The sequence below is a fragment of the Nyctereutes procyonoides genome, unplaced genomic scaffold (assembly GCF_905146905.1).
Source record: "Nyctereutes procyonoides isolate TBG_1078 unplaced genomic scaffold, NYPRO_anot_genome, whole genome shotgun sequence".
Classification (NCBI taxonomy): Eukaryota; Metazoa; Chordata; class Mammalia; order Carnivora; family Canidae; genus Nyctereutes; species Nyctereutes procyonoides.
The window spans coordinates 30390395-30402495 of NW_026575122.1; the positions used below are offsets into that span (position 1 = coordinate 30390395).

The window sequence follows — 12101 nt, forward strand, 5'->3', positions numbered from 1 at the left end:
TTAACATATAACATTATGGGAAAGGCAAAACCATGAAGACAAGAAAGATCAGGGGTTTCCAGGTTAGGAAGGGAAAGAGGATGAACAGGCAGACACCATTTTTAGGGATTTTTAAGGCAATGACACTATGCTAATAGATATATAATGGCAGACATATGCCATTCTGTATTTGTCAAAACCCATAGAATGCATAATACCAAGAGTGAACCCTAATGTAAACTATGAACTCTGAGTGATGATGCGTCAATGTAGGTACATCACTTATAACAAATGTATCATCCTGGTGGGTGATACTGGTAAGGGGGGAGCTATGCATATGTGGGGATATGGGAAATCTCTGTACTTTTCATTCAATTTTGCTGTGAACTTAAACTGTTCTAAAAACTAAAAATTTTTTTTAAGATTTATTTATTTGGGGGGAGGGGCAGGAGAGGCAGTGAGTTGTTTTTTTATTTTTATTTTTTTAAAAGATTTATTTATTTATTTATTTTTGATAGACACAGAGAGAGAGAGAGGCAGAGACACAGGAGGAGGGAGAAGCAGGCTCCATGCTGGGAGCCTGACATGGAACTTGATCCCGGGACTCCAGGATCACGCCCTGGGCCAAAGGCAGGCGCCAAACCTCTGAGCCACGCAGGAATCCCTATTTTTTTAAAGATTTCATTTATTTATTCATGAGAGACACAGAGAAAAGTTAGAGACATAGGCAGAGGGAGAAGCAGGCTCCCCTTGGGGAGTGTGATGGGGGACTTGATCCCAAGACCCCAGGATCACGACCTGAACTGAAGGCAGACTCTCAACTACTGAGCCACCCAGGTCCCCTGAGGCAGTGATTCTTAAGCAGATTCTGCCCTGAGCACAGACTCTGAGGTCATGACCTGAGCTGAAACCAAGAGCTGGACAGAACCAACTGTGCCACCCAGGTGCCCCTCAAAATAGTCTTATACAAAAAAGTAGAAGTATCCACTAAGATGTTAACAGCATTATTTATAATAGGGGACAAAACAGAAACAATGATTATGTCTAAAAGTAGGCAGTTAATTCTGACAATCAGCTTATACAATAATCTGCATTTGTTAAGAGAGTATTTAATGATATGGCAAAAAAATTAATTATATTAGATGAAAAAAATCAAGTTATAAAATAGCATGAATAATTAATATTACTTTTATTTTCTGAAATATGCAGTGAAATAAAAGGGAAGAAAGAAAGCAAAAATTTTAGTGTTATCTTTACAGGGGATAATAAGGGCTAATTTTTATTTTCTATTTACTTTTTAATTAAAAATAATATTATGTTCATGTTTAAAAACATCACTATGAAAATTAAGTAGCTCAGTAGATACTAGTGAAGTAGATACTGTCATCCTTAAGAAGGGTCTTTTTTTGTTATTGGCCTAGCAAAAAGTATAGTACCTATTCCTATGTATTAGGGGGTTGGTAAATGCTTGAATAAATCAACAGAATGAATAATGGCCTCAAAATATTTCAACACATAAGTTCACTACTGCTATTTATTCTACTAGTCATTCTTCCCTAAAGAACATCCAAATATTCTCTGGTAATTAAGCACAGTAAGTTACTACCCTTGGGTGAGCAACACTTGAATTGAACACTATGTGAGAGTGCCCTCTGGTGGTTTCACTGACAGTGCTTTTCATCAATGAGGTGTGCAGTTAATCCACCTCACCAATGGACACACAAGAACTGCGTAGTAAAAACAAAAAACAAACAAAAAACTTAGGGTAGTGAATTTTTCATGAAGCTAAATTAATTCTATTTAAAGGGGCCATTCCATCTTTTATGTAGTTTTTAAATTTCATGGAAAAGGAAACAAATAAGTGGACATTTAATAAAATGTAATGTGATGGTACATAGTTATTACCCCTGGGGTTGCAGGGAATGGAAGAAGCAGAAAAGAGGTCATGGTGGTAATGGAATATGTACTTATTTAGCAAAACTAAATAATAGTAATCCATGAAAACCAAATTCCAGCAACTACAGTATTCATCTGTATTTCCAGTAGAATAAGATTGAAGTCAAATCTGTCAAAGCACTGACATGTAGATGTGTGGTTTGGGAATCTTAGAGTTGAACAATTTCTATTTAGTACATCCTTGAACTTAGAAAAAATTTCTTATTTAATAAATTAATTCTTTTTTCTTCCTTTTAAAATGTGGCATATCTCAATCTTTGTAAAAATTTGGGTATAATTCAACCTAAAAAAAATTTAACCATTTTTCAATGTCATTAAACATAGTTGGTAAATATTTAAGTTCTACCAACTTGTTTTGCTTTAATCTTTCCCCCCAAATTAATGTATTAATGAAAAAAGTAAGCTACTTAAAAACATTTCCTTTTGGTATCAGAAGGTGGCCATTATTATTTCCTTTACACTTTCCTATTTATATTCCTTACATTTACTAAATACTTAAAACTTCAGCTAGAGTGCCTTTATTAAAAGAACTAGATTAGGGACACCTGGGTGGCTCAGGGTATGATCCTGGAGTCCCGGGATCGAGTCTCACGTCGGGCTTCCTGCATGGAGCCTGCTTCTCCCTCTGCCTGTCTCTGCCTCTCTCTCTCTCTGTGTCTCTCATTCATTCATTCATTCATAAATAAATAACTAGATTAAACAGACTTTAAATGAAATGAAAACTTCATTTCAGTGAATTTCATTCAATTTCACTTCACTGAAGTAACTTTTCCCATCAGATTTTTATTTTTATTTTTTAAAGGTTTTTTATTTATTTACGATAGTCACAGAGAGAGAGAGAGAGGCAGAGACACAGGCAGAGGGAGAAGCAGGCTCCATGCACCGGAAGCCCGACGTGGGATTCGATCCCGGGTCTCCAGGATCGCGCCCTGGGCCAAAGGCAGGCGCCAAACCGCTGCGCCACCCAGGGATCCCCCCATCAGATTTTTAAATAACACAAATATTAAAAACACACACACACACACACACACACAAATATTTTACAAGTTTGAATAAAGCATTTTTCTTCTAAAAGATTCTTTACTTCCGGGCAGCCCCGGTGGCACAGCGGTTTGGCGCCGCCTGCAGCCTGGGGTGTGATCCTGGAGACCTGGGATCGCGTCCCACATCGGGCTTCCTGCATGGACCCTGCTTCTCCCTCTGCCTGTGTCTTTGCCTCTCTCTCGCTCTCTCTGAATGAATGAATAAATAAATTTAAAAAAAAAAAAAAGGTTCTTTACTTCCTAAATTGAAATCACAGGGGCATTAAGGATCACATATAAGGTGGTAGTGACAATCAACAACAGAATAATCTATTAACATTAATTTATAATACTAATTTAGTGATATTAACATTTTAACCCAGAGTAGCATGTGTTCTGAAGCTAGAATTTTTTAAATGACCAGAAAAAAATATCAAAACAAATTATATTAATATTCTTTCTAGGAAAGTACATTCTTGGGTGAGGAAAATACCCTTTTGCCACAATAAATGCACTGTAAAAAAGCTCTGGGGCCAGACCATTTGGATTCTGGCTCTCCCACTTGCTAAGTAGGTAGGATTCAAGTCACTTGGCTTTACCTGTAAAATGGGGATGATGCTCTTCCTTTAAAGGATTATTGTGAGGGACACCTGGGTGGCTCAGCGGTTTAGCGCCTGCCTTCCGCCCATGGCGTGATCCTGGAGTCCCAGGATCGAGTCCCACATCGGGCTCCCTGCATGGAGCCACTTCTCCCTCTGCCTATGTTTCTCATGAATAAACAAAATCTTAAAAAAATAAAGGATTATTGTGAGAATTTAATAATGATGTATATAAAGGACTTCACAGGCAGTAGATCTAATTAAAATGTAATAACAGTTGACTCTTAAACAAGGGGGTTAGGGATACTAACCCTCCATGCAGTCAAAAATCCATGTATAACTTTGACTTCCCAAAAAATTAACTTATGTCCTACTCTTGACTGGTATCCTTACTGATTAACATAGTCAATTAACATATTATCTTACATGTTATCTTACATTGTATTCTTACAATAAAGCTAGAGAAAATAAAATGTTACTAAGAAAATCATAAGAAAGAGGAGTGCCTGGGTGGCTCAGTAGATGAAGCGTCTGCCTTTGGCTCAGGTCCTGACCCTAAGGTCCTGAGATGGACTTTCTGCTTAGCAAGGAATCTGCTTCTCCTCCCTCTGCCATTCCCCCGCCTGTGTTCTCTGTTTATGTCAAATAAATAAACAAAATCTTAAAGAAAGAAAGAAAAATCTTAAGAAAGAGAAAATACAACTTACAGTACTGGACTTTATTTATTTATATGAAAAAAAAATCTGTGTATAGGTGGACCCACATAGTTTAAACTCATGTTGTTCAAGAGTCAACAGTAATTTAATAATTTCCTAGAAGCCACAACAAAGAATTGTAACATTTGTTTTCTGGGTGGACTTCATGCGTTTCTTCTCAAAAGCAATTTGAAAATCTCCTTGAGAAGGAGAACCATGCACATTTCTATTAATCATATTTATACTACTAACAATATTTGACTGATTATGTAAAAATACTTAATCACACTAGACACATAAAAATAAATGGTAGACCTTAATATCTCAAAAGCAAAGATGAAATAGGTTTCTGTAAATAAGAATGTCAAATCCACGATTCCCTAATATATATAAAGAAATACACATTCTAACATATGAAAAGACATTTTATTATCATTTTGCTATATAACATATTAGTGAATATACTCAATTGCATTTCTCAAATGGCAAATGAGACACAAGATAACATCTTTTTGATTCCTGAAAACCTCAGTATCATCTGTCTTTTGGAGGATCCAGTTTCCTACGACGTCTATGATACCTTGAAAAGAAGAAAATATTTAAGATATTATTTTAGTAAATGTGTTTCTAAAAAAAAGTATCAAATTTCTGTGATTAGTTTGTTGTTCATTAGTACTCAGTGAAATCAAAGAAACCTAATATATATATGTGTATGTGTGTGTGTGTGTGTGTGTGTATATATATATATATATATATATGCACATGCTGTTAGATATATCCAAGATAAATATTTAAATATTTCTTAGTAAGAAGCCACATTTCCCGAATGTGAAAATTGTTTTCCACTAAATAAGCAATTTGGAAAGTTTTTTTTTTTTTTTTTTTGGCCACTCTTAAGGTCAATTTCAATATACTAACCTGGATAATTGATCTTTAATTAAAACTGATAATTGTCTTGAGGCGCCCAGATGGCTAAGTCAGTTAAGCATCTGCCTTTGGCTTAAGTCATGATCCCAAGGTTCTGGAATCAAGACCAGCAACAGGCTCCCAGCTCAGCGAGCAGATGGCTTTTCCCTCTCCCTCTGCCCCTGCTCCTGGCTTGTGCTCACTCTCTCTCTCTCTCAAATAAATACAAAATAAAACCTAAAAAAAAAAAAAAACTAATAATTGTCTTTATAGTAAAGAAAGCACATCATAAATATGCTGAATATGCTTTATTAAAGTTTTATTTATAAGGGGATATTTTCCCCTAAATGGAGAAAAGTTTTGTAAGCTGCCAAATCATGTTTTAATATACAATAGGATACAACTAATATGTTTACAGAAAAATGTACGTCACAAAAAATGGAACAAATGCAAATTAAAACAGTGAGAGAATTTTGTTTTTGCAATCACAATTTTTTTAAAAATCATAAATGCCCAACCCAAGCACAGGTGTGATGAAATGAACATCAGACCCAACTAGTTAAAGTATTAACTAGTACAATACTTATGAAAAGTAGTATAGCAACATACATCAAAAAATATTTTATTTATTTATTTATTTATTTATTTATTTATTTATTTATTTATTTATTTTTAATTTTTTTAATTTTTATTTATTTATGATAGTCACAGAGAGAGAGAGAGAGAGAGAGAGGCAGAGACACAAGCAGAGGGAGAAGCAGGCTCCATGCACCGGGGGCCTGATGTGGGATTTGATCCCGGGTCTCCAGGATCACGCCCTGGGCCAAAGGCAGGCGCCAAACTGCTGCGCCACCCAGGGATCCCCTCAAAAAATATTTTTAAAGCCAAAGCTTTTGATCTAGTAATTCTTCTGGAAATCTATTCTAAACTATATAGAAAAATAGTTAAAATATTAACTATCTTACTACTAAAATATTAAATATTAATTGGGGAGGGGGAGATACAGGATGTAAATGTATATATACACTATGATTAAAGCCATATAAAAATATACAAATAAAACTTATGACAGATATAAAAAGAGAAATGAAATGCATTGTTAGTAATCACTGACTTTGAGTGATTTACCAGGGAGAATTTTTCTTTTTTGGTTCTTTGCATTTCCTTATTTTCTTTATTGATTTAAGAGAATTTCTACACAGAGTATACATGTTTATGGTGATGACTTCTCTTCAAAAATTCCCATAAGGCCAGATTTTGGCAAGTTGGTCTGAGTTTTTACTTTTTTTTGCTAATGTGGAAATTCAACGTAAGGATTTCTAAACCATAAATGGTAAGACACACATACCTCATGCTATTTACTTGTGATTAAGAGACTGAAAGCATTCTTTTTTGCTTTATCTTATGGTTTTGCTTATCTTATGGTTTTTGCTTATCTTAAGGCAACTCTCCTACACATTGTTTTTTGATACTGATTTTTTGAAAATTGGCAAAACAGTGAATAACTTAAAAAAATGAAGTACATCTATATACAATAACACAAAACATTAACTTGTAGGATAATACATATAGCATAATATAATTTACATAAACTTTTCTACATCTACTTATACTGGCATAAAAAAATTATAGAAAATTACCATTTTCTTAAGGGTTCCAGTTATGTGCCAGATCATCAAAGTCTTATTAGTGCAACCTTGAAACGTGCTCTCTCAAAGCAACTAGTCACCAGAATAGGGGTTCGCGAAGTCACACTATCTTCGCATGAATTTCAATATCTGCATGAATTATCATGCATGAATTTCAATATCTGCTATAATCAATCACTAGCCAGAAGCAAGCACCTTAATTATATGGTACCCTTATAACTTATCATCAGACTCAGACCCTTGAGATAATTAAAACCCCACCCTATTAATAATTAAGAGAAGAGTTAAACTAAGACTATTCCTGGAATCCAAAACACATAGTTACTTATCCTTCTTAAATTACACAATGACTCAATGATATCTGAAATATTTGTCCACAGTTCTTAATCCAGAGCAGAACTTTATCTCCTGGCTCACACTGCAGCTATCCAGCTGGGAGTAACTCATTTTTGTGGCCCCCAGGAAAAACAAGTAGTTATTTAAATAAAATAGTACTGGGATCCCTGGGTGGCGCAGCGGTTTGGCGCCTGCCTTTGGCCCAGGGCGTGATTCTGGAGACCCCGGATCGAATCCCACGTCGGGCTCCCAGTGCATGGAGCCTGCTTCTCCCTCTGCCTGTGTCTCTGCCTCTCTCTCTCTCTCTCTGACTATCATAAATAAAAATAAATAAAAATTAAAAACAAAAAAAAAATTCTCTTCCTCTGCACACTGTCCCAGCCCTGCCTGCTCTTTCTTCCTTTCTCTCTAAAAAAAAAAAAAAAAGAAAAAATAAATAAATAAAATAGTACTGCTGTTCATACATTTATAGCATTGTTACATTTCAAGAAGTTTAAAATTATTTTCCAAATCTTTCCATCCAGCCTTCTTTCAGTCCTTCCATCCTTATTTTCTTCAACATAACTTTATACCTAGTAGAGCTATGTTAGCTTACCATCTTCTTTTTTAAGAGGTATAATGAGAATCACATCATTTACCCATTCACTTATTAATTTGTAGATGTGTGAGCATCTACTATATGCCAGGGACTACTTCTAAGTGCTAAGAATTCTTACATTTCAGTGTAGGAGAGAGGAAAACCAGTAAGTTGGCCAGGGATGATTTCAGGGAATAAAAACCCAAAGGAAGTGAGAAAACTAGCTTTGCTGATACTAGTAGGAAGAGAATTCTATGTAGAGTGAACAGCAATATAAGGGCTTTAAAAGAAAGGAATGTTCATGGAACAGTCAAAAGGCCATGGGGTTGGAACAGAGTGAACTAAGAGGATAATGATAGAAAATGAGAGTGGAGAGGTAACAGATGATCAGACCACAAGGTTCTTGTAGGTAACAGTTAAGGCCTTTAGCTTTTTTGAGTAAGATGGGAAACCACTGGAAGGTTTTCAACAGAAAAATTTTAAGAACTGAGGGAAGTTTTTAACAGTATAACTTTGGTAATATGCTAAGAACAAACTGTAGAGAAGAAAAGCAGAAGCAGGGAGACCAGTTAGGAAGTGGCTTCAATAAACCAAGGCAAAAGATGGTGGCATGGACCAGGATAGTGGCAAAAGGAATAGTGATAAATGGTCAAATGTGGATATATTCTGGGAGACAGAGCTAACAGGATTTGGTGATAGACCAGATGCTGGGTGTGAGACAAAGAGATGAATTAAGAATGGCACCAAGGTTTCTGGCTCAAGCCACTAGAAGACTGGAGCTAGCATTAACTGAGATAGGGAAGGCGTCAGGGAATCTTGTTTGTGTGAGACCTTCAGGAGACAATATTAAGTCAGGGATGGCCATAAGACATGTCATGTAAGTAGCTGGATGGATATACAGGTCTGGAGGTCAGGGGACAGGTCTTGACCAGATATAGAATTGGGAGCCATCAGCATGTGAAAGGGATATAAAACCATGAGACTGGATGAGGGCACTGTCTTAGAAAATGAGAAAGGAAAGAGGAGAACTGCTCCTTGGGCATGCCAAAATTTAGAGGTAAAAGAGATGGAAAGGAATCAGTAGGAGAAACCAAGATAGTATATGAACTTTGGATACATAAAAAGAGTTTCAATTAAGTTATTATGGTTGAATTAATGAGAAAAGTAACAGAAAACTCAGACACAACCATTAGGGACTGTTATATTGCTAAAATGACGTGTTCTGGAAAGAATTATAATGGAAGGAAAGCATCATTACTTCGATTTTTTTCATGCCAAACTGAGGAAGACTGAAGAAAGGAAAAACAGCTTGTACACAAAGGCTTGCAACTAAGGGCATGACATACTTGCTTCCTGAGTGCTGGTGACTCTAAAGGCCAATGGGAGAAACCTCAGGGGCTGCTGGGGAGGGCAAAACAACTCAGAATCATGTCCTTAAAACTATTTATAAAAGGGCTATCTAACACAAATTGTTGTTGGCAATATGAAAAAAAAAATGGATTCGCATAGGGGTACATTTCGAAAAATATATTCAAAGCCCCATGACTTCAGTAAATATAACATAATGGCTAAGCTAGTTTGTTTTCATACTTGCAATATCATCAAACAGGAAGAAGCAGGAGCTGCATGGTTACGTAGGTTATCTTTTGAAATCAACCTCTGCACAAGTGAATGTAAAAATAGTCATTCAGGCAAAGACAGAGGATAAGGAACTAAAAGTTAAATTTAACCCCAAACCCAATGTCCTGAGTTTCCTCATCACCCACCTTTCACACTAAAACTTCAACACAGCCCTAGCACCCACTCTCACAAAGCCCAAAACTAAGACTCTTTGAATTGCTAACTTTAGATTCCCAGACTTGACCTAATTGAATCATCAGTGTTTATTGGCCACTGGGCTATTTCAGCATCAGTTCTGTACAGTCATACTACTTATACTTCCAGCCCATCCACTCTGGGTGAGGTTGATAATTAAATGCATGGTTCAGGACTGAATGAAGTGAGGAAACACCTTTGTATCATAAAAACTTTACTGACCTTGATTAAGAATTTAATAATAAAGAACATCTTACTCTACCTGAGACCTTTCTAAATAAAAATGAAATTGAATAAAGTCACATAATTTGATAGCTAAACTCTAGGATAAAACTTCTAAGAATTACTGAGAAATTCATCAGTGACCATCCCAATAAAGTACATTTCAAAGAAAAACTGAACACCTTCAAGAACCTGTAAAGACAATTAGGTAAGATAGTATTTCATGGGATGCCTGGGTGGCTCAGTGGTTAAGCATCTGCCTTTGGCTCAGGGTGTGATCCCAGAGTTCTAGGATTGAGTCTCCCATCGGGCTCCCTGCATGGAATCTGCTTCTTCCTCTGCCTATGTCTCTGCCTCTCTCTCTGTGTGTCTCTCATGAACTAAATAAATAAAATCTTTAAAAATAATAATAATTAGGTAAGAATATTTCATCAGAAAGCAACTGAGCACCCACACACTGTATCAGAGATCATGTGGAAAACTACAGAACAAAAGATGCAATCCTGATGATGAGAGAATAATTTAGAGTGGTAGATATAAACAAAAAATTACCCACAAATATAAGTATAACATTAACAGATATCTAGCCACCTATAGTTACATATAGTTGGGCTAAGAGAAATAATAGCTATTCAAAATGACTATAATCAAATTAAATTTCAAGAAGAAAGTAAGCTAAAAGCAAATGGCCGAAGAATGAAAGCACTGAAAATCAAAGGAAACAGCATTTAAGATGGCTTGGTACTAAAACGGAAAGTCAAATTGGACAAAAAAGCAAAATCCAATTATATTCTACTTCTAAGAAACCCACTGAAATATAAAGACACAGATAGGTTAAAAGTAAAAGAACAGAAATAGATAGATCATGTAAACACCAATCAAAAGAAGGCTAGATAGGCTCTAGTAGTACTAGACAAATTATATTTCAGAAAAAGAAATATTAGCAGCAATAACAAGAAGACTTCAATAAAGATAAAGGTGTCAATTCATCAAGAAAATATAATGATAATAAATGTATGTACAACTAACAGAACTTCAAAATTTATGAACACAGAATTAGGAAGAGAAATAGAAAAATCCATTAAGTATAAAATATAGACTTCAATGTTCCTCTAATAATAATTGATTAAACAGAAAATTAGTGAGGGTCTGGAAAACTTGAACACTACCAGTCAAGTAGACCTAATTCATATTTTTGTATTTTTAGAACACTACTATCAATAACAACAGAATATACACCTATTTTCCAACTGTGTATGAAATATTCATCAAGGAAGACCATAATCAGGATGCCTGGGTGGCTCAGTGGTTGAGCATCTGCCTTGGGCCCAAGGCGTGATCCTCAAGTCTTGGGCCATAAAACAAATCTTAATCAATTTAAATAATCTCTACACCCAACATGGGGCTTGAACTCACAACCTTGAGATCAAGAGCCATAGGCTCCTACTGACTGAGCCAGCCAGGCACCTCTGAATCTTAATCAATTTAAAGACTGAAATCCTACAAAGTATGCTTTGTGATTATAACAGAATTAAGCCAGAAACCAGTACAGAAAGGTACCTGAAAAATTTTTAAATATTTAGAAATTAACTCACTGCTAAGTAATCCATGGGTAAAAGAAGAAATCACAAGGGAAATCAGAAAACATTTTGAACTGAATGGAAGTGAAAACATCAAAATCTGTGGGATGCAGCTAAAGCAGTACTTAATGGGGAATTTATAGCATTAAAAACTTAAAAAAGGAGACAAGTTTTTAAACAATAAGCCTTAAACTAGAAAAGGAACAAATTAAAGCCCGAGTAAGCAGAAGGAAGGAAATAACAAGGAACAAAAATAGAAAACTGGGGTGCCTGGGTGGCTCAGTTGGTTATGCATCCAAGTCTTGATCTAAGCTCAGGTCATGATCTCAGCATTGTGAATTCAAAGCCTCAGTGTACAGCCTACTTAAAATAATAATAAAAACAGAAAAGCAACAGAGAGAATCAGTTAAACCAAAAGCTGGTTCTCAAAAAATATCAACAAAATAACACCAGAAATAAGAGAGATGATACAGCTACAGATTATGAAAACACTTAAAGGATAATTAAGGAATATTATAAACTATGTACAAATAAATGCAACAATTTAGGTAAAATGGGTAAATCCCTGAAGGGATTTGATACAAAGTATCAAAGCTCCCTCAAGAAGACATAAATTGAATAGTCCTAACTACTGAGTACAAAAGTTGAATTTGCAGTTAAAAATCTTTCCACAAAGAAAATTTCAGACCCAGATGGCTTTCACTGGTAAATTCCAACATTAAGAAGTAATATCCATTCTACACATACTCTTTCCAAAAACTGGAG

The 12101-nt window shown here is 35.5% G+C and overlaps 1 protein-coding gene across 4 annotated transcripts in view; it reads right to left on the reverse strand.

Moving 5' to 3' along the window:
• Positions 1-4253: 4253 nt before the first annotated feature.
• Positions 4254-12101, reverse strand: part of MRPL42 (mitochondrial ribosomal protein L42) — a 45008-nt gene continuing 37160 nt past the window's right edge. For all 4 annotated transcript variants that reach the window (XM_055336559.1, XM_055336558.1, XM_055336560.1 and 1 more), the window contains exon 6: positions 4254-4831. In XM_055336559.1, coding sequence (XP_055192534.1) covers positions 4786-4831 — 46 coding nt within the window. In that variant the 3' untranslated portion in view covers positions 4254-4785. The remainder of the gene's footprint in view (positions 4832-12101) is intronic.